Here is a 24,115-nt window from a genome sequence, read left to right as displayed (position 1 = left end):
TTCATAAAAGAAAATAACGCGTCAGGACTTGGCATATGAGCAATTATGAGAAATGAATTAAACACATCAAATCCGGTATGTTGATGTTGAATAACAACAATAATAGTAGTAACAATAAAGATACATATTAATATTATCATGAAAAATCGTCGACACTGAAAATATATATGTGACAAGTGTTAAATGAACTACATATGTCAATCCTAAACGATATACATTTATATAAATATTAAATTTATAAAATGGTCTCAAAAATAACAATACTTTTTTCTTAAACACAATTTCACAAGATATTACTCTATGGTTAAGCTGAAAAGTACGAAAATATGGCTACTTTACCCATCCAGAAAGGGAAGTGTTCCTTTGAACTGTTATTGGTACCGATTATGGGATCCAGAGAACATCTTGATATGAAAAGAACGTAAGACGTCATATGTAAACCACGAAAGAAACAAAACTCTTATGATGTAGTGGCATATAAATATTTAATGGTTTATTTGCCTTTTTAACCATTTTCCCCCGAATAAACACATGAAACCAAACGTGTATTAAATTTCAAATACGGTACTCAATAGGGATAACTGTTTGTTCACACTTCTGTATGATGTTTATATATCCTCGTTCAGGAAAAGGGCTTAAAGCATATGCGAAACGTAATCCCATGGCCATACCGAGGCTCATGTCGTCTAGGTTACGGTTTGGTAAGCCACTAGTTTCAGTAACCTTTTTCAAAACATGCGTGTGGCTATTTCTGTATTATTTTCTCTTATATGATAATTCTTTGGCACATCATAATACACATTATTTCAGTTTATTCCCATAATTAAATGGATCTTTTCACGCTTTGGTAAATTGACAAAATTGAAAAAAGTTGTTTCAGATTCGTAAGTTTTCGTTTTAGTTATGATATTTGTGAGGAAACAGTAATACTGAACATTAACCATGCTCTAACATAGCCATTATATGCATCTTTTGACGATTTTAAAACCTAAAAATTATAAAGCGTTGCAACGCGAAACGATTGAATAATTTGGAGAGTTCTGTTTTTGTCGTTAAATTTTGTGAAACTACGAAGATTGCGTATATAAGGTATAAAATACGTAATGAATGTGTACACGGCGGAATAGCTCAGTAGGCTAAGCAATGTTCTTTTCCTTTTTTTATTTTTTTTCTTGATTTTTTTACTGGAGCTTTTACGATCCAATGTTTACATTTATCAATATAAAGCATTTAATGAATAAGTTAAAAAAAATGCCAAAATCTGTGAAAAGGCCCCTTTAATGCTTATGTATCGTTTATATTGCTTATTAAAAATGGCCACTCCCTAGTTAGATGGTTACGGCCAAAGTAAGCTATATTATGAAACATCATTGACATAAAAAATACGGCAAAAAGTGTGTGTATCACATACTGTGTTAGTTTAAATAGCCTACCATTTGCATTTGCAAAATCAACCAAGCCTTAAATTAGATGATATTTTTAAAATGTTTTTAACAAAAAATGGCAATTCATTTTACAGAAAATTTTAAGTCTGCCGACAATGGCATTGAAAAAAAACAACACTTTCTCTTGATACATTAAACCACATGTAAGTGGTCTTAAAATATATAAGTATGTGATCATATATTTGAAATTTTGATAACATAATATTCTTTTTCAACAAACACATTGTGTATTTAAGGGAAAACTTAAATTGTTTTCCTTCACAACATGTCACTTAAAACCATCGCAAACACACCGTTTTTGTTAGAAATGAGGAAATTATTTTGATCAAACATGTTAACACAATAGTCAGCTTGAACAGCTATATGCATACATTTAAATTATGAAGTTCTATTGTAAATAAAAAGAAAATATAAAAAAATTGAGTCCCTGGAACTGGTACCCGAGTTAAATTATTGTTGATTGTTGTACGGGCGAACTTTACGATATAGACACTCCGCACAAATGTAGTTACAACCTATTGACCCCATCCGCTACAAACCAACACGAGTATCGATATCGACCAAAAGTTAAAAAAAACAATACCCTTAACCCATTTATGCCTAGTGGACTCTCCCATCCTTCCTAATTGGATCAATTTATATCCAAAATTAGGGATGTCTAGTATAATTATTTCTATATTAAGAATATTTCTTACAAAAATTCATTTAAGCATATAGCGCAGACCCTGATGAGACGCCGCAATATGCGGCGTCTCATCTGGGTCTACGCTGTTTGCCAATGCCTTTTTTCTAGACGCTTGGCATACATGGGTTAAAATAACAGTGCACATACTTATAATGACCGTCGTCTGTCGGAATACATGTGCCAAAGGAGCACGGATTTTCCGCGCATGCGCTAGAAGTCTCGCATCGGGTCCCGGTCAAGCCCTCGTTACACGTGCAATGATAGGTGGCGCCCCCTGATGGCAGATTGATGACGTTACACTGACCATTGGAGTGGCACGGGTTAGACAAACAGGGATCTAAAAGAAATAAACTGCTTGCATTTTGAATGATAAATATTTTAAATATATTGCAAACATATATAAAAACGTCCTTAACGTGTAAAAGGAAAACTGTACTTAAAATCACATATATTTGGTGGTTACACTCAAATGCGGATGAAGAGAACTATGAAACTTTTCGCTTATTTTTGCAGTTTCATGAAAGCCAAAATGTTCTACCTGCCCTTTGTGTTCATAAACAAATCGGGCTTTCCTGCTCGTACATTGAACGCCTAATTGCATGCTCCTGTTTACATTTAATGATAAACTTCTTATCTCGAAAATAAATAAATAAAGCACAAACCTGCGACACGACACAGCTCGCCTGCAAAGCCGACGTCACACGTGCAGTTAACACTTCCGGGCGTCTCGTCGGTGCAGTTTCCATGGCTACACGGGTTGTGTACACCACACCCCTGGAAGTTCTCGCATAGTGGACCATCAAAGCCATGCCAGCAGAGGCATACGTTCAGGAAGTCTGCATCACAAGCGCCATATTTGCAACGGCAGGTGATCTCCGTTGACGTCATATGTTGTGATGACGTTGTGATTGTAGTTAGCGCTACGGTGGTCTGAGTTTGTGGTGTTGTCGACGGCTCTATTTCCCCTGGCTTGTACTGACAGAACTGCCCGTGGTAACCCGCACCACACACGCACTCATAGCTGCTGTTACTTGACGAACAGAACCCGTATACACATTTGTTTCCCAAACATGGATCGATTAAAGAGTCGCACTGCAAACCGGTGTAATTGTTGTCGCATTCACAGGTATGACCGCCCTTTTCTTGTCTTACACACACCCCATGCGCGCACGGGTGTCCGCCACACGTGTCTATCCACGTTTCACACTGACTTCCGGTATAATGATCGAAGCATTGACACTTCGCTAATCCGCTTCCTAGTTCCGCACACGTCCCGTTAACGCAAGTAAGATTTCTGCACTGTTTGACGCTCGTGCCGCAATCGGGTGCCGTCCGCCCTCCCTTGCATACGCAGAAATGTGACGTCATAGTATTAATACAAAATCCCCCATGACAGTCCGCTGTCTTGCAGTGATCGATGGTTTCGTTACAATACTTCCCTTCGAAGCCTGGCGCGCACTTACATCGGAAGTCGTCATCGTGAGACTCGCATTCCCCATGGGCGCACTCGACATCCGCGCAGAAGTCCGTCTTGTGGTCGCAGAAGAAACCCGAATAGCCGAAGTCACACTTGCACATCGGTCCATCGGCAAAGGACTGACATGATCCGTGCTTACAAGGCGACGGGTTGCAGAAATCAATAAACCTCGTGTCGCAGCGTTGCCCCGTGTATGACGCTTCACAGGTGCACGTATAGTTATACCTGTCCGTCGGCGAGCACGTTCCATGTTGGCAGGGCTTACGGTAGCATTCGCCGACGAACGTCTCGCAGCGTTTACCGACCATGAACTCTGGGCATGCGCATCGGAAGTCGTTGACCATGTCCACGCACGGAATGTTGTGAAGGCATGGGTTGCTCGCGCACTCGTTGATGTTCGTTTCGCAAAGCCCGCCTTGGAACCCAGGTCTGCACTGACAAGCGAACGTGCCACGGAGCACGTTAGAGTGACAGGTGGCGCCGTTCAAACACGGAGAGCTCCTTTAATGACAACAATGGCATACATATATTTAAGCCGCGCTCTTTGAGAACGGGGTTAAATGCAAGTGCATGTGTTCTCCCTGATAAGCCTGTGGAGTCCGCATAGAATAATTAGTGGCGACACTTTTCGCTTGAATGGTTATTTTAGTTTAAAAGGCAGTCATTTCGTAGCAACATCCAATCTAGGCGGCGAATGTCTTCCCTTATTAACCTGTGAGGACATTTTACTCCGTTTTCCCTACGCGATTCTTTTTCAGATATTATTCTCTTCAACGTGGTTCAACTAATTTGCCTATGCGCACAAATTTTTAATATGGCTATACAAAGTTATCGATACAGGTTTACCGAATACATCGTTGATGGTATTAGTGATAAAACATTATTTATCGATTACAATTTTTGACAATTCGGTCAACAGAGTTGTCCACTTGTACAAATGGCACAAAATAACCATTTATAAAGAAGATTTCGGTAAGTTTGCCGAGCACGTACATAAACTCCGCTTTATTACATATGAAGTTCATATAAATCATGTTGAACATTCCTTATATGATATATGTCATTCTTTAAAATGGAGAGTTGGGTCATTATATGAAAACATACTAACTTTAAATAACGGGTATTTCGGTAATTCTACACATTGAAGATAACAAGCTGTCCAGATCCGGTTTCGGATTTTGAAATGGTATAATTTCAACGCCTCAAACTTATCATTCAGGATACCGACATTCCAAGTTACTGCAAAACCATTGACAACCTTTTAATCATATTCCTATTACTGAACGAAACTCGTTAAAAAATAATATTAATATCGACATTCAGCACGTGGAGAAAAATGGCAAACAAATGGCTTGCAACAGGCTCCTTGATAATTCGAACCTTTATTAAAATTATGGGCATTTAACTTGAGTAGTTTGTGTGAGAGACTAATACTCTACGGTGAAGACATTTTTACTACTAACGACTTTATATTGTGACCTTATTGTTTTTGAACGCTTTGGAAACTCCGGCAGTGAAAATGATTGGTTAGTTTGTGTTACTTGGCAATGTCACAAAAGCAACCGAAGCGTTATAAAGAAGTCAAAAGCGTGTCGAGGCGCGTTTGAAATATATAATCAATTGCATTTAAACAACTACATACAATAGCGCGGGGCTTTAATTATGTGAAATCCTTAAAAGTAATTTGAAAGCATTCATTTTAATTTTGTTTCATCTGTGTAATTGTCAAAAACAAAATTAATAAGATTTAAGGATATCAAATATATATTAGTCGTGTTCTTAGAAAACTGGGATTAATGCACGTGCGTAGTGTCGTCCCAGATTAGCCTGTGCAGTCCGCACAGGCTAACCAGGGACGACACTTTCCGCTTTTCTGACATTTTTCGTTTACATGAAGTCTCTTCTTAGCAAAAATCCAATTAAGGCAGAGAGTGTCGTCCCTGATTAGCCTGTGCGGACTGCACAGGCTAATCCGGGACGACACTTTACGCACATGCATTAAGCCCAGTCTTCTCAGAACGCGGCTCACATGTATTTAAAAGTAACAGCTCTGGTAAAGGTAACTTATACACGTTCTTACCTGCACGGATCAGGCAGTGCCTGGGAGCAGTTCGGGCCGGTGTATCCCGACAGGCACGTGCACACGTAGTCGGAAGTACCACGTGGCGAGCACGTGGCTCCGTTGGCGCAGGGCTGCGTGTAGCAGAGACCCACGAACTCGTTACACAGACGCTGATTGAAATTAAGAACGGATAAGGAATGGGTCATAGTTTTGACAACCTATTACAACAAATGAAATTGACTGAACGTAAAATGCAGATCTTTCCAAAATGTGTTGAGGTTGTATAAGATTTGCTACAAGAATGAACTGAATCGAAATAATGTTTTGCATATATGAAATATCCCTTAAGATTCTTAGTATAATGTTCACGTTTCAACTCAATCGTAAGATTACATTTTACATCTCAACAAATCATTGAAGATAAGCATATGATCGAAAAATAAAACAGTTGTATCGATACACACCAACCGATAAAGTGAAATGTCACAATTTTCACATTTAATCATCAAGGACCAAAAATGAAATGTGAACTAAGAATAATTAATGTAACACGCCTAATATCCAAACTAGGACACTTCTGTATAAGAAACCGTCAAACAATGTATACATGTATTCTTCCTCCCGGCAACAGAATTGGCTTACAATTCGCCTATAAACTATGCAATTTCAGCCCATTCAGTCAATAACATTAACTTTTCCTTCAAATGTAAATCTTCTGCCACATTTATTTCATTTGCTAACTTCGAAAACAAAAACACACACTTTGGAGATCGTTCTTGTACACAATATGAAATTCAAAATAATAAAACCCCATCTTACCCCTCCGAGAAGTCTCGGGCACTCGCACCGGAAGTCGTTCACCAGGTCCACGCATTTACCTCCCAGCACACACGGGTTGCTTGCGCAATCGTCCACGTTCACCTCGCACCTACTTCCGGTGTAACCTGCTGCGCACGCGCATGCCACAGTTCCGTTTTGAGTGACGCTACAGTTTCCGCCGTGTTGACAAGGGGCGCTTTCGCAGGGATCGTAGTCAACTAAAGCATAATGTCTTGGATAAAATATCAACCGATAGTCGATAAAACATGTTCGTTGTTCATAGGCGTTCTTTTTTCGCAAGAGTTTTGTAAATGAATTATTACATGTTGCGTTTTCGTAAGAAGATTTTCAATGTCGATAAAACTGTTAATGCTTTAAAAGTGTTCTCTGTGATCTTTGCTGATTTTTTGTCCATATTTGACTCTGAAAAACAAATGCCGTCAAAAGCTCACGTGTAGATGTAGTGTACCTCATTTTATGTACATGCAAAATATCAAATACATTAATTGTGCATACCGCTATGCTTGAATGTTGGTATATATTTTTATTCATTTAAATTTACGGATGGTCAAAAGTATAATGAACATGAAATTAAAATATAAGCGAATTCTTACAGAAATCGAAAACTGCCTTAAACGCCATTGGTATCGATCCTGTCGCAAAATGGATGTACAGATATCCGTTTGACGAAAGAAACCGACGATCAACGAAGTTTTCCGTTGAGCAAAGTCGGGACAGTTCGGCTGACGCCGGAGAATTTCCGTCATAGATACGAATGCCTGACATACCCGAGTCACACATGCTCTTCTGGGTGAAGAACGTAGAGAAGTTGAGTTCCACCTGCTTGCCTAGAGAGCATATTCACATTCTTTATTTTATAAAAGCAGTCCAAAACACTTAAATATACATCGCTAATGTAAGTTGCTGACAGTTTTTCTAAACTTGATTTGTTCGACATAAAACAATCATTCAACAATCTAGTGGTCGATGTTGAGCTTTTTTTTTTAAAATATTTATATATTGTAATACTCTTCAACAGAAAGAAATATCCACCTATAAAATTGCAGTACTGTATAAATTATAACTTATCGCGTCACTTTGCTGTATGAATTGAATTTGTTTATTGCGTCTATGGAATGGAATATTTGCACATTGTCAAGTTTATGAAGATAATGTATAACACATTTAATTATTGGCATATTGTGTGTATATGTGGTTTTAAAAGCGTAAGTAATCCTCGTTCTGGTAAAGTTGGGGCCTAATGCATGTGTGTAAAGTGTTATCCAAGATTAAACTGTGCAGGCGGCACAGGCTAATCAGAGACGATATTTTCCGCCGAGACTGGATTTTCGTTTAGAAGAGACTAAATTTAAACAAATAAAAGCGGAAAGTGTCGTCCCTTATTAACCTGTTCTGACTGCACAGGCTCATCTGGGATGACACTAGGCATATGCATTAAGCCCAGTGTTCTCAGAGGGAGGCTACAATACTTGCCTATGGGCGCCTCGATCTCGAGATAGCAGTTCACGTCTGTCACGGAGGCGTATGGAAAGTAGGGCGAGGCGATGGCACGTGGCGTGTAGTTCCACGGGATACTGGCGTTGCACGGCCAGGCTGTAGACAGACAGTGTTTTTTGTTATACGCATCATTAGAACTGCGCTATGAGAACCGGGTTTAATGCATGCGCGTAAAATGCCGTTCCAAGTAAGCTTGTGCAATCCACACAGGCTAATCACGAACAATACTTTCCGCTTTCATGGAATGTTTCGTTTTAATGTGGTCTCTTCTAAACGAATATCCAGTCTTAGCGGAAAGTGGGGTGACACTTCACGCATGCGCATTAAACCAAGTTCCCTCAAAACGATGCTCATGTATTTACATACTGATACAATAAATTCCATTTTTCAATTTTATGAACAGATTACTATAACTTACCCTCGGTATGTATCTTAATATATATAATTAGTGTATACTACTTACACGTGAAGTACTGGTAGTGCGTGTAGGCAGGGTTTGGGGTAAGAGTCTGTTGGTTGTCCGCGGAGTAGAAAACCCGGCTAAGTCCGCATGCCTGAAAACAACCGCAAGCGGAAAAAGTATTTAATACGGTCAATTCCTTAATGTTTCTTTCACGGGGAACTAGGCAGCGCAATTCACTACAGTGAAATACTAAATAGTAAAACTTCAATGTAATCATTTGTTTGGTTGAATACTGTGTTGTTTAATGTACAGTTGTATTTATAAATTTGTGTTAAAATAATGATGATTAATTTTACTTGCCTCGCAATGTTTACGACTTGAAATACATCTTCATGTTAATTCATGCTATGTAACATGACTATTTTAATTTAACAATATATTGAAGTTATTTATGTTATATTTAAGTGTATTGGTAACCATACCGGTATATGACGTACCGAGGGAATATCGAGGGGGAGGACGGGATTTCATTTTTATAGTATTTAAAGCCTCTATAACGCACAAAATCAACGACAATTTCGTCAAGTATTTCATAAAATAACGTTAACACATAAACAATCAGTGTTCCCTATAGCAATAGCCACACTTTCAACGCTTGATGTGTTATGATCACATTGATTTTTGTAGATACAAAATGCTCGTTTTTATTTATTTGTGACACAATTAATTCCATTTAAATTTCCCGCGAAAATATCTATTCACACGACACACGAACACTTAAATGGTACCATGTTAGTATTCATGTGTCATACATGAATAGATATCGTTGTGGGAAATTAAAATGGAATGCAAAACAATAATAAATACGAGCATTTTGTACCTACAAACAATTATTTTACCAGACCACATCTGGCGTTGGAATTTCGGCAATTTCCATATGGAACACTGATTTTAAATTGTTTAACTTTATTTTACGAAATATTGTACGAAAATTCGTTGATTTTGAGCGTTATAGAGGCTTTAAGGGAAATTATGCCAAGTAGAGGATCGAACAATTCCATGAAAAGAAAGTTGGGGTAAAAACGTAACAGTTTGAAAGAATTATTCATAAAAGACGTGGCCTTATAAAGATTCGAACTATTGAAGGTAAAATGAACATATCCAACCTTTTTAGTCTGACTGTATGAGAATGACATGCACGTGTCACGTGTCTCGATCAGGCAGTAGAGAGCGCATGAGTCGAGGGTCATATTGTGGAACACCGCGAAGTAAGTGCCTTGGTCCGTGAGGGTCTTACCGGTGTACGGCTGGAATAGGTTTACAAAGTGCTCTGGAAGAGAGAGTGTTCCCGACGTCAAACTTCGAGGCTTGCTTCAAGTACATAGTGCTGAATGAACGCGACAACGCTTTCGTTACGGATTCGCCCATGTATTTGTTTTAATATTTCTACTTACGGAGATGTCTTTTAAATGTAGATTCCTTTTTGTACTAACGGCATGCTCACAACAAGCCACTAGAACGGATTCACGTTTCGTCTTATATTTTATGGCTTTGTTATGCGGTTATTCTAAATGTGTAATCCCCTGTCTATACCGTGTTCAGTTAATACATGGCTCACTCACACGTAATTAAATATGAGTCTGGGAAAACGGGGCTTAATGCATGTCCGTAAAGTGTCGTCTCTGATAAGCTGGAGCATTGTGAAAAGGCTAATCATGGACAACACTTTCCGGCTTACCTAGATGTATGCTTACATTAGACTTCATTTAAACGAAAAATACCGTAAAAGCGGAAAATGTCCTTCATGATTAGCCTGTTCGGAATGCACAGATTTATTATAATAATAGCATGTGTAAATTTTGAAAAGGAAATCCTTCATATATGCATTATATTTGATACAATACAATTTTAATATAGCCTAAATTGCTTTAATACTAAGCGGGTTAAGAACATTTCACATACATAGATTAATCTACAAAGGAAATTTTCATTTATCGCCATCTGATGGTCAATATCTTAAGAATAATCGTAAACCGTAGAATTGTTTCATTTAGATTACCAGGGTAAGATAGAGTCAATATTTTATTTCCTTCACCTGCCTTTTATAGTTGTTTGTTATCTTTCATTTATCCACATTTGTTCATTATCAAACCATTCGCGCATAAACAAAACATTGCGTTTCCTTCATTCGTTTAACAGAAAATAAAGTTTTCCACATTTTTTAGTTTATTTGTTCTGTATTTACATGCCAACATGGATATTCATTCGCAACTTGATGTCTATCAAAAATAAGCTTACATCAAAACAAACTTCATTTCGAAATTATTTGAAGGCGAACTATTTTGATTGGACAGGCGCGCTTGGCTGATAATCTGGTTCACGTGACAAACTGACCTTTTGATTTTTCGTAGTAGTTCATGTTCGGGTTGTTAAGTAGGCCGAGGTAGCCTCCCTTGAGCACGAGTGACGTCACATTGGTCAGCACACACATGGAATTCTGGGGCAGGTACTCGAACGCGTAACAGTCGAACTAAATGAGAAATTATACATGTGAGCCTCGACTAGTGAAAAGTGGGTTTAATGGTGTAGCGTTCTGAGAAAACTGGGCATAATGCATGTGCGTAAAGTGTCGTCCCATATTAACCTGTGCAGTCCGCACAGGCTAATCAGGCACGACACTTTCCGCCTAAATTGGATTTTTGCTAAGAAGAGACTTTATTTAAACAAAAAAGGTAAAAAAACGGAAAGTGTAGTCCCTGATTAGCCTGTGCGGATTGGGACAGACACTTTCTACTTGTATGGTATTTTTTTACATAAAGAATATTCTTAGCAATAATCCAGTTAATGCGGAAAGTATCGCACTGATTAACCTGTGCGGACTGAACAGGCCAATCTGGGACACTTGACGCACATGCATTATGTCCAGTTTTACCAGAACGAGGCTTAAACGAAATACGGAGAAAAGTTTGTTTTAAAATTATGTTCCTATAGTATTTTTGTAGTTTTTTTTGCGGGGTTAAAAAACAGTGGCATTGCAACAGAAACTAGAAATTGAAGCCTAAATCAGCTGATCTTTCTATAAATAGCGTGCCTTGTATTATAATCTAGTCGGTTGCACACTATTATACCATAAGGCTCCACCTTTAAATAGCGCTCAGTTTTGAAGCCAAAACCTATAATTGACACACGCGAGAGATGCATCATATAACTCTCCTTAAAGTGATATTATGGGCATTTTTCACGGATGAATTGAGCCGAAAAGAATTAACAGGTCAAATGAGTTATTTAAAATGTGGTTACTGACCAATTATCTGCAACTCATCTTGCTACCAGTTGTTTATAGAAAAAAATTATATTCGATATTCTTACGTGACCAACCCAGCCCTCTAAGCCGAAATGATCCGTAAAACAAAATTGTGTCTTTGTGTCGTATGAACAAATCTGCACTAAAACTAAATTTAGGTTCACATCGTACATGCATGATCAGTTGTCAAACGAAAGTACGTTATTAGTGTATATGAAGTGAAAACACCAAAAATAAACAACGGTTGCGATAGACACCTATAAGCTGTTAGATGCCCATAATATCACTTTAAAACCTACGATTTATTAAACCACATAAACATTCGTACACATAAAATGGAGTACTGTTTTCCGGTATGTTGGGTTTTCTGCCTTTACTTAAGGTTTTCTCCCTTTACTTCAGGTTTTCTCCAAAAAATACGCAACAATGATCTAAGTTTGGTTCGAAATATTTTTCAATTCATTTTATGACAATATTAATTAACTGAATTCTGATTTAACAACGATGCCATTTATTGTTTTTACAGCGGGTTTAATTGGTCGTTGTATAAGCAATACTATAGCTTCTATTGTTACATTAACTGCAATTCCTAACAATTGTTCGTATTTTATAAATAAATATGTCATATATTTTAGCATCGATTTTACCTGGATTAATCTAAAATAATTTAAATAACAAGAGGTTGAATTTAAACGCCTTTACCTGTATTCGAGCAACGGACTTTTGAGGGAAAAAAAGCTTAAGCAATAAATATAAGTCATTTCGAGTACTATGGTATTTAACGCGTTAGTTTATCGATATGCTAGCAATACGCGTATTTTTAAACGTTGCGATGCAAAGCGCAAAACAAGCCCTGAAATGGAACGATTGTTGTATGTTTAGACAAACATAGACCTGTTTATCGACTAAGATCTATAAAACATCAGCGATGTTAGGTCGGCCAAATATTTATTTTCGAAACCATTTTTACCACTTAATATGTGCATTCAATAGCATATATGAACCAAGTATCTTCGTTACATATATTCATGTCAATGTTTATATAAACTTGGCGATTATGATCGAATATATGTAAATTGGCGAAAACTCAACCTGGATTAACCCATTTATGCCTTATAGACTCTCCCATCTTGCAAAATTTGATCAATTTATTTCAAAAATTAGGGATGTCTTTTTTATTTCTATATTAAGAATATTTCTTACAGAAATCCTTTAAGCAAACAGCGCAGACCCATCTGGGTCTACGCTGTTTGCCAAGGCCTTTTTTCTAGACGCTAGCGCATAAATGGGTTAAACACAAGTTAAGGATCGGCATACATTTTTCTGTATTTTTTTCTTTATCAGAAAGTGTTTTTTTTTCATGTTTGAACATACATATTAAATTCAGCCTCGTTCTAGGAAAACTGTGCTTTATGAATGTGAAACCGGATTTCCGCTATGAAGAGACTTCCTTTAAACAAAAAAGTCTATTAAAGCGGAAAGTGTCGTCCTTAGTTACGCTGTGCTGCACACACTTTACTTGGACGACACTTGACGAACAAGCATTAAGCCCCGTTTTCCAAGAGCGAGGCTCTTTGAAATTATTGTCCCAACAGTTAAAAGCACCCTCTAAATGGCCCCGTACCTCCTTGAGATGCAGCGCCAGGGAGCACTCGGCCGCACACTGGGTCAGGGTGACATTACGGCTCGCCTTAAACGAGTTGGGCGGGATGGGACCCGGAAGTACCTTTCCCGGAGCCGACACGTACGTGCTTAGGGCGCCAGGAGCTGGAACATATGGAAATAATTGTATTTGAGATACTCTTTGTGAAAAGGGGGTTTAACGCATATGCGTAAAGTGTCGTCCAAGTAAAGTGTGTGCAGTCCGCACAGGCTAATCAGGGACTACACTTTCCGCTTATATTATTGTTATTTTTTTCGTTTAAAGGAAGAGTCCTCTTGACGAAAATCCATTTACGGTGAAAAAATCTATTCCCTAATTAGCCTGTGCGAACTGCACTGGCTAATTTCGTACGACATATTACGCACATGCATTAAGCCCCGTTTTCCCAGAGCACGGCTCATATCATAAGAGGGCACTCAAGAGGACGTCGTTAAGATAAATCTAGGACACTCATTTTGTTTTCTAAACAAAGGCAATTGACAATCTTGACGATAGGCAGCTTTCAGCATCATGAAAGTTTTTCGAGTGTTCATAGTATTTGTACAGCATGACTAAACAACAATATATGAACATAATTATTAATTCGCAAGTCCTAAATGCTTTCGCCGCGTTCATAATACATGTATAGCAAGAATCAGAAACATTACTTTATGATTATCTCCGCGTTGTATGTCTACTACAAAATAACAATAACACAAAACTCGGGCTTAATGAATGCGTTTGTAAAGTGTCGTTACAGATTAGTTGGTGCAGTCTGCACCGGTTCTTCTGGGACGACCCTTTCCGTCCAAAACTTGATTTTCACAGAGAAGAGGCTTTAATTTAACGAAAACTACCGTAAAAGCGTGAAGTGTCGCCCCTGATTGGCCGATGCAGACTGCACAGGCTCATCTGGGAGGACTCTTAATGCAAACGCATAAGGCCTTTTTTATTATTAAACTAAGCTCAAATACTCACTCAATCCATATACTGGTCCATATATTTCAATCACTAAAGACACACAGAGTGCCAAAAGTTTCAACATGGTTTCATGAATTTTAAATGTTATTTCGTTATAGTTTGGAGACCTTCTCAAGTGGATGGTATAATGTAAAACTGAGAAAACCTTATGACAACTGACCGGAAAGTATTTCTACGTCCGGTGCACCTGCCGCGCTATCGCTGTGTCCGATAATCCATGACGCAGTCTGTCACGTAAGTTTTTAAGAGTTATCAACGTCTCTATAGCTGGCATGACGTGCGAATGTAAGATAATTAAGTACAGCGGATATCGGTTTTAAATATGAGTCTGGGATAACAGGAGTTAATGAATGAGCTTAAACTGTTGACTAAGACTGCGGACTGCAATGCTAATCAAAGACGACACTTTCTGCTTTATTTTTTTGTAGTTTTTTTGCGGGGTTAAAAAACAGTGGCATTGCAACAGAAACTAGAAATTGGAGCCTAAATCAGCTGATCTTTCTATAAATAGCATGCATCGTATTATAATTTAGTGGGTTGCACACTATTATACCATAAGGCTCCACCTTTAAATAGCGCTCAGTTTTGAAGCCAAACGCCTATAATTGACACACGCGAGAGATGCATCATATAACTCTCCTTAAAGTGATATTATGGGCATTTTTCACTGATGAATTGAGCTGAAAAGAATTAACAGGTCAAAAGAGTTATTTAAAATATGGTTACTGACCAATTATCTGCAACTCATCTTGCTACCAGTTGTTTATAAAAAATATTTTATATTCGATATTCTTACGTGACTCACCCAGTCCTCTAAGCCGAAATGATCCGTAAAACAAAATTGTGTCTTTGTGTCGTATGAACAAATCTGCACTGAAACTAAATATAGGTTCACATCGTACATGCATGATCAGTTGTCAAACGAAAGAACGTTTGATATTCAAATGCATTATTTTTCTCTTTCCGGGATATTGTTTTAGTATGTTGATGCTGCATTAACAAATACAAGTGTATCTGAAGTGAAAACACTAAAAATAAACAACGGTTGCGATAGACACCTATAAACTGTTAGATGCCCATAATATCACTTTAATAAGCATTATGGGTGTCTAACCAAACGCAAATTATGTATGAAAAAATACGTATGATCACGGAAACATAATTATAATGGATTTTACCTTGTGTATGCGGGCAGGAATGGTATCTAGCTAAATACTAGTTCTTGAAACGGACAAACATATGGCACATTACTTTCCTAGGTCAGTAATTAAGTTGTTAAAAGTGTCATACCAATCAATGTGCAAGCTATGTTAGTCATTTCTCTGTACCAAATGTCATCAAAATCCAATAATTTTTTTTTGGAGTAATCTATACCAGACATGCATCATAGCTTTTTTATCTATCTGTTAACTGTTAACATACAAACTGCATATCAATTTAAAGATAGATGCCAATTTTTGGTAAATACAATTGTGTATCGCTATATTAAATAAGGATTCAAATTAAAACCGAAATAGAGCTGTGCAATAAAGGTCAATATAAAGAAGTGAAAATCCAGCTGCTGGAGCAGTATTGCATTCTTATTTTATACACTTTGTTGGTACTTTATTTAAGGCAGGTGACCAATTGCCAAAACAGTAGGAATCAGCACAATACGAAACAATACACACACATAGAAGAATTAAGCTGGGATCACTGCCTTGGAACGGTCAATGCAAAGCCTAGTTAATTCGCATGGCACACCGGTTACAGGCAGAGATTGGTTCCGCTAACTAATTTCAAAATCAATATGGGAACGACCACGTTATATACCAGACACAGGACGCATACTGACAGATCGACAAAGTAAAACGTATAGTATATGCGCAACATAAATTTGCTTGGAAGCAGAACAAGAGGACCGTGGGATGCTCACCTGTGGCTGAGCATCCGATGAAGTTTCATTATTCTTTTAGCAATATTCTTATCGTGTACCAAATATGAATGCTGAATTTTATGATTTCAGTTAAAAATTCAGTCTGCTTTTTTCAAAGCCCTTCGTCGTCCTGTGACCTAATTACCCAACTTAGCAGTTTAAGCTATGTTGTTAGATGGTCTCCTGTAAATTGGAATCAAATATGGACAAGGAGTTTGTCAGTGGGTATTTGAAAGTTTTCCTAATTTCTATGGAAAATGTTGATGCTGGGGCGGGACCATTCTTATCACACGAGAATTGTGTAACCAATCTTTGTAGAGGACTTCGAGTTGATGCTACATGACAAATATGAAACTTTAACCCCTATACATTTGGGTGATTTTTAATTTTTACATTTTGAAGCCACTTATAAAACCTTCCGGCCTAGTCTTTCCGCCCATCTGAACGATTTTAGCCATTCTGGCAAACAGTACAAAAAATGGAAAAGTGACAGGACTATTAACAAGAAATATCTTTAAAAAAGATATACGGCGTTGATTGTGGTCGATGTTTATGAACGATCAAAAGTTATCTCTATGAGATAAAAAGTAGCGGATGCCTTTTTTCTGCGCAGCTGTTAGCTACATCATAAGCAAATCAATTACGGGGTGTTGCGCCAGATTTCGTGGCTTATTTTGCTTTATGTGATATTATTACTCAGATATCTATATTTACAGAATAGAAAAACACAAGAAACATGAAAATAAACGAGTGCATATAGGTCAGCCGGCAATACTCGAATCTTATTTAATTGCATAATTATAGTATAGCGAATTATTGTGGTCATGCTTAATAAACTGGTCTAAATGGATAAATATTTCTAATTAATTTTATCAAAATTGGTCCTTATCATGCAAATTTTGAAACCATATTAAAAATCGATGATTGACATACCACAATAATATCGCCGAATATCTTTATTTAGTATCTTTCTGATCAAAACAGACTTCAAGTGCACAAAGTTTACGAGACGGCGTTTATATAAAGATTTCTGCAACTGACCGCAAACTGACCTTGATACCTTGCGGATTGGAATGCAATGCATTACAGTCACTACGTTATTGTCAGTAAGACACAATGATCGCAACCCCTTTTGCGAACTCCGGTGATGAACTGTATATAAACTCTGACTTTCACAAAATGACCGCGTATTGACCCGAAACCTCGCGGGTTGAAATGCAATGCAAGTAAGTACTAAATATGACAACATAGCCTTTAGTTAAACGCTTTTGCGCTGGTAATTCTCTGAAAATAAAAGGTGAACGCACAAACTGTATTTATGTCGAAAATTGATTGTAAAACTGTTCTATCTATTGGGCCTTTTCATTAGAGATAAAATTGTTTCATGCAGTAAAACAGTGTTACAAAGACGCGGATATGTTTCCAATGTTCTGGTGTTATACTCAAATCAGCCAATGGAATAAATGAAGTGTATTCATTCGTACCTAGCCGCGGGAAATTTTATTTGAGTATTATTGGACACTTACAAAGGTCAAGTCAGGGTGAAAAGCTGGCTTATTCAGCTTACGCCGAAAAATACTCACAATTAGCACTGTGTGCTCAGGTGAGCTAATTCATTCAATGAGTGAAAAACTTTACTGACCGCGGCAAAGTGATAATATGAATCTGCCAAAATGTACATAGGGGTTATCAATACGCAAGTAAAAATGGCCCTATTAACAACAAACATAATGATTTAAGAACTTCATTTCAACATTGTAAGTTACTCGAACTCGAAACATGTAACTTTTAACAAATGAATAATTGTAAAGATTTTTCAGTATACAATCTGTTTAACATGAAAACTGGAGTCCTGAAACTGGTTTTTTATATGCCTCTTGTACCTTACAAGAGGCATTTTTACGTTTCGTGATTTAAATATGTACACATGGAAGTAAGTGATTAACTATATTTTGTATCTATTGGTGCAGATAAACAAACATGCACATACCCATCTTATGTTTGGTTTCAGATTTGAAATGCATTACATGTTTAAGAGTGTACAAATTTATTTCAAGGATGTATATTTTTTCAAAAGATCACTAAACAATAATGTATCAGGAAGATGTGCAATTTGAGATTAGGATAACTGTTACTAGTTATTATTTATTTTAACAGATTTTGTGTCTCTTAAAAAGCAAAGAAGATGTGTTCGTTAACCCTATGCCCCTCGCTGCTTTTTGACATTAAACATAAAACAATAAATTCAAAAATAGCATAAGGTATTGTTAAATGAAGTAGCTTCAAAGAGCTAATGGTTTATAAATTATGTCAGGTTTAATTTTTTCAAACAAATGGTAATGATTCTGATTTGCATTCAGTAGAGTTATCCGTGACTTTATTTAAAAGGACTCAACACAAAGAACATGTACATCAAATATAAAGTTCCTTATTTAATATCTTGAGTAATTATCCCCACGATTTTAAAAGCGTGGATACATTGTTTTGATCTCCGCGTTCTGTCCTGGCCACTATCTCCTCCTTCACTATTAGCACTAGAACATTGAAACGTACACACAAGGTAGCTATGGGCATATGTGCGACGGTGCACTATTTGGAATTTTGATCTGACCCCTGGGTTAAAAGTTAAGGGGGTAAAATGGGGTGAAACGATGACATTTTCACTAATTTTACTAACAACATGCGACGCACATGATAATAAATTTTGACCCAGGCGTCAAATCAAAATTCCAAATAGTGCATATTATAATAATGTTAACGGTTGGCTGCAGACCAACAAACAAACAGACAGACAAATCAATTGAATTATCAAAATAGTGAAATATTGAAGTGAAATCACTTCCAGTCTAACCTAACAATTTGTCTATTTAAACTCAAATGTTTGATATGGTAGAAACAGTTTCCATGCAAGCACTACTTGACAACTTTAGGAAATTAAAAATATCCTTCATCTATCAAGACTGCTGAGCACAGACATACAGCTGAGTAAATGTTTTACCAGTTACAAAATGCATCACAATTTGTAAGCCCAATTTGACAAAACAATAGTACAAATGTTATCAAAAGTATTATCTATCAAGGATGGCAACAAGCCAAACAAGCCACATAAGAATTGCAGCATAACACATTCTAATAGGCATCTGTACAATTATATCTTCTCTTTAAAATGATAAGGTGAACAAACAAACATTAACAGCAGATATAGTGATATGAATTGACTATGCTAATCCTTTAAGCATATGTACAAATGCTTTTTCCCAAATTAAGCAATTTGCTGAAATGCATTTCCTTTGAAGTCATTTTGGACAATGCTCAGGTGATACTCATAATATAACTAAACATTTTATGTCCATTTACATTGTTAGTTTTTGTAAAAGTCTTACATGAACGAAAAACAACAATAAATGAACACAAGAGTTTAACAACAAAAAATCAATGATGCACACAGAGAAAATGTCAACAAACACGATCCGCCGCTTAATTAAGACCATAACTTTCATATCAGTTGGAAGTAATAGAATGTAAACGATTAGATCACTGTTATATATAGACTACTGTATCGAGGAGATCCGAATGAACCGAACATAACGTAATGACAACTCAACATAATGTCAACTGAACTCAACATAATGTCAACTGAACCCAACATAATGTCAACTTAACCGAACATAATGCACGCTTAACCGAACATAATGTCAACTTAACCAAACATAATGACAACTTAACCGAACATAATGCCAACTTAACCAAACATAATGCCAGCTTAACCCAACCGATTGTCAAATTAACCGAACATAATGTCACCTTAACCTAACATAATATCAAATGAACCCAACACAATGTCAACTTAACCCAACATAATGTCACCTTAACACAACATAATGTCAAATGAACCAAACATAATGTCAACCTAACCCATCATAATGTCGCCTTAAGCCACCATAATGTAAAATGAACACAACAAAATGTCAACTTAACCCAACATAATGTCGCCTTAACCCAACATAATGTCAACTTAACCCAACATAATGTCGCCTTAACCCAACATAATGTTAACTTAACCGAACATAATGTCGCCTTAACCAAACATAATGTCAACTTAACCGAACATAATGCCAACTTAACTAAACATAATGCCAGCTTTACCCAACCTATTGTCAAATTGACCGAACATAATATCACCTTAACCTAACATAATATCAAATGAACCCAACACAATTCAACTTAACCCATCATAATGTCGCCTTAAGCCAACATAATGAAAAATGAACACAACAAAATGTCAACTTAATCCAACATAATGTCGCCTTAACCCAACATAATGTCAACTTAACCCAACATAATGTCGCCTTAACCCAACATAATGTTAACTTAACCGAACATAATGTCGCCTTAACCCAACATAATGCTTAACTTAATTGTGACAGCATTTGGTTTAAACTTATCTTCAGTGCTTTGTACACAAGCGCTACATGTGTTTAAAGTACCCCCGTTTTTCAGTCGATTGCGGAAGTTTAACAAATAATCTATGCGCGATCTCACATACTATTCAGTTGGTTTTACATTAACATTGTTATTGATCAAACATTAAGATATTAACTTAGAGGGAAGTGCACAAGTGGATTTGTTTTCTTTTTCAATGTGTGGATCTTTGGACTCGAGCAGACATTTTGCAGAGTACAAGTAACTCGTTCAGTAATATAGGTTTTTAAAATGCACCATATTTTATTATTTGGAGACCTTTACTAAATAATACATTTAATAAATAGCGCTTTTCTTACGTTATAACTCTGGCAATTTCATTGAATTGCACTATCCTTAAAGTAAATTATTTATTATAAATGGCTAACGACGCATAGAATGCTTGTCGGACCGTATTTGGTACAAAAACGAATATGGTACATTTGTACCATATTCGGCCGAATATGGTACAAATGTACCATACTCTGACCGAAGATGGTACAATTTTCGACCGAATATGGTACAAACATTGTACCATATTCGGTTGGAATAAGTTTTTCTATGCTCGCCAAAACGTATTTGGTACATACCAAAAAAACTCATAAAAATGAAAATGGCCTACGTATATGGTACATAAATTATGTATTTCTTAAGAAATGAAATAGTCTGCCGATGTGTAAACTTTTTTTCAAACTCAAATACATTGTATTAACCTAATATTGGAAGTGACAAAAGTATCATCATCATCATCATCATCATCATCATCATCATCGTCGTCGTCGTCGTAACTAGCAGTAACAGAAACAGCTAACCTAACCACACTTTACATGGATTTTGCTGGTTGTGTAACTGTTTCGCCGGCTAGCTCAGTCGGATGCGCGTCAGATTGGCACGCAGGCGGCCTGGGTTCGATTCCCGGGCGGGCCAGATACTTTCGTGGAGACCACTAATAGCAATTTTCAAATTTTTAAAACTTTTTTTTTCGAAAGTGTATTTTCACCAAAATCCGATTTAAGAGATTTTGAGCTCTTTTAAATGAATATATCTCTCCAAAAATAAGGATGTTTGACTGGCTGCTTTAGACAGGTGTGACTGTATTCCTAAACATTACTTTGTAAAGTTGATTTGTCGTTCCGACGTCATATTGCTAAGAAGCCGACAAAGCTTTGAAGTTTCCGATTTTTTCTTTGATAACGTGCCGCTTTAAAAAGGCGGGAATTTTGCACACGAGTCTTACTCAGAAGTCAGTAACCATATTTGACTTGGCGGTCGGCAAGAAAAGTTGTGATTTTCGACTAGAAAGAATTGAAATCCAAACTTTCTTCAAACTTCAAAAGAATTCTTGACAGTAAGTACTGTACATAATTTTAATTTTCAGTTGTCTTAATATGCATTGATGTTTTAACATGCATTGATTTTTATGTTTTATGCCCCCCCCCCCCCTCAGAGTGCATTTGCAGTTGTCCGTCCGTCTATCCAATTGTCCGTGGCATTCCTTCCGGGTGCGTAACTCCTAAACTGCTAAAATATTTAAGCTACAGTCATTTTTTCGAAAGTGTATTTTCCACCAAAATCAGATCGAGCTCCTGTAATCTGTAGATTTGAACATTTTAAATTTTATGGAGTTTATAGGTCTTTGACCTTCGAACCCTGCCTAGTCGTGACTTCTGGTGAGCGACCTAGGCCCCCAGGGCCCCTTCTTTATATCCCTTCCATCCACGTAGCATTGGTTTCTACAGACCGTTTGTCCGTTGACCGCCATAAGTTTGCCCGCTATTTTTCCCCTGAATTTGAATTCGGTTGGATTTCAATGAAACTTTACATGAAGTACTTGCTACTTTCATTGCGCATATTGCCCGGAAGTTCGGATTGTAAATTTTAGCGGAGCTATCAGACGAGTGATTTTAGCTCAGCTCATGTCGTGAGACATTCGTTTTCGACACGCGGTGTTCAATACAAGCTCTATTAACTAATGAAGTATAAATGTATAATAACTTATTATATTATTTCAGATGAAGGAAGCAATTAGGAGAAAAAGGAAGCAATTAGGGTGCTTGCCCAGGTCGAAGTACGACATTATTGTCAGATGTTTAAACGGATCGTTCGATGTCCCTGTGAAGAAACGGACACCTGAAGAGAATAATTGTTTGGCCATGATTAGAAAACGTAAGGACTTCGAGCTTGGTGACCGGGGTTCTTTATTGTGTGGCGGAAAGCAAGTCCTTGTGAAAGAAGATCTTCCTAGATTTGTTGAGAAGATGTTCATGGAAAACAAAGGATGTGGAGCAAGGGTTATTTACAACAAACTGAAAGTAAATTACACGGGGTTCTCGGAACAAGCTATCCTTGAAATACTGTACAATAGCAAGTATTACCATGAGAAGTATCCGAGATTTACAAACAAGCCAAAGCCAAAGACAATTACAGAAGAGGAACCAGGCAAAAGATGGCAGATTGACATAATTAACATGAAAAATCAAAGTGTTAGCTACAAGGGGTCCACATACAGTTATATTCTACAAGTCGTGGACGTTTATTCTAGGTACGTTATGCCAAAACCCCTGAAAACGAAGAGTTCGCGTGAAGTTGCAAAGGCATTAGAGGACGTGTTGATGGTTAACCTTGCCCCTGACATCATCCAATGTGACAACGGACTGGAATTTAAAGGCCCTAGTATGAAACTTTTGTTGAACAAGTACAACATCAAAATGATCAATAGTAGGCCGTATCATCCTCAATCACAGGGCAAGTGTGAAAGGTCAAACAGTGTTATAAAGGCCAAGATTCTATTTGCAACAAAAAGTAAACGTGGATTTAACTGGGTCGAAGGGCTTCAAGATTTAGCCTATGCCATAAACACAAGTTTCAAACGAGTTCTTGGGGGTCTCACGCCCTTTGAAGCCTACTACGGAAGAAGTCATGTTTTTACCAAAGAACGTCATAGTTCTCGTGAAATAAAGAAAACCATACGGCGAGCAAATAAAAAGGCTTACAGGTCGCTGTTGAAAAACGCAACTTCCCCAAGCAATTACAAAGTAGGAGAGACAGTATTAATTCGCTATCCCTTTCGAAAATCCAGGGTGCCAACCAAAAGATATGTTATCGAAGGCAAGGTAGAAAAAGTAAAACGAAATGGTGTTTATATCGTGTCATTTCAAGTACCGAACAAACCCGAACTTGGATTCGTAAGCAAATCGGTTGGGGTCGAAAACATGACTAGCCTAACTGTTGCGTTAGAGAAACAACGAAAAATTAAAAAACATTCATTAAAACAGAACCGCTCAGAGAAACAAAATCACAGAACTAAGTACTATCATGTTTTAACACACCATGAAAATCTGCAGTTGTTGGATGGGGTGAATATTGCCATGGACCCAAATCCGGATGGAAATTGTCAATTTGC

At 37.2% G+C, this 24,115-nt stretch overlaps 2 protein-coding genes across 14 annotated transcripts in view; one reads left to right on the top strand and one right to left on the bottom strand.

Moving 5' to 3' along the window:
* Positions 1–126: 126 nt before the first annotated feature.
* On the bottom strand, positions 127–14,502 carry LOC127859929 (neurogenic locus notch homolog protein 3-like). The gene is made up of 12 exons (XM_052397563.1): positions 14,334–14,502; positions 13,338–13,480; positions 10,804–10,939; positions 9,576–9,739; positions 8,470–8,560; positions 7,983–8,102; positions 7,103–7,336; positions 6,489–6,706; positions 5,688–5,839; positions 2,793–4,108; positions 2,278–2,467; positions 127–404 (listed from the first exon to the last, which is right to left on the bottom strand). Exons 1-12 carry the CDS (start codon positions 14,398–14,400, stop codon positions 305–307), a joined length of 2,931 nt encoding a protein of 976 aa, XP_052253523.1. The 5' UTR covers positions 14,401–14,502; the 3' UTR covers positions 127–304.
* A 6,257-nt stretch (positions 14,503–20,759) lies between these two features.
* LOC127860262 (uncharacterized) overlaps positions 20,760–24,115 on the top strand; it is a 31,423-nt gene continuing 28,067 nt past the window's right edge. For 5 of the 13 annotated variants that reach the window (XR_008039656.1, XR_008039654.1, XR_008039655.1 and 2 more), the window contains exon 1: positions 20,764–20,934. The gene's annotated coding sequence lies outside the window, so the exon portion shown is untranslated. Of the gene's footprint in view, positions 20,947–24,115 lie in introns of all 13 variants that reach the window. The other 8 variants (XM_052398202.1, XM_052398204.1, XM_052398200.1 and 5 more) reach the window with 4 other exon arrangements.

This window comes from Dreissena polymorpha, chromosome 15 (genome assembly GCF_020536995.1).
Source record: "Dreissena polymorpha isolate Duluth1 chromosome 15, UMN_Dpol_1.0, whole genome shotgun sequence".
Taxonomy (NCBI): domain Eukaryota; kingdom Metazoa; phylum Mollusca; class Bivalvia; order Myida; family Dreissenidae; genus Dreissena; species Dreissena polymorpha.
The sequence above is the reverse complement of the archived record's forward strand: the minus strand, read 5'-3'. Positions and strand labels throughout refer to the sequence as shown.

What these genes read in the sequence shown, in the direction of transcription:
- LOC127859929 (XM_052397563.1), bottom strand. Translation starts at nt 14,400, where the DNA reads ATGTTGAAACTTTTGGCACTCTGTGTGTCTTTAGTGATTGAAATATAT. An exon ending in TGGACCAGTATATGGATTGA is followed by an intron (nt 13,481 to 14,333) that starts GTGAGTATTTGA and finishes CATATGTTCCAG; the next exon opens with CTCCTGGCGCCCTAAGCACG. An exon ending in CATACAGTCAGACTAAAAAG is followed by an intron (nt 8,561 to 9,575) that starts GTTGGATATGTT and finishes GGTTGTTTTCAG; the next exon opens with GCATGCGGACTTAGCCGGGT.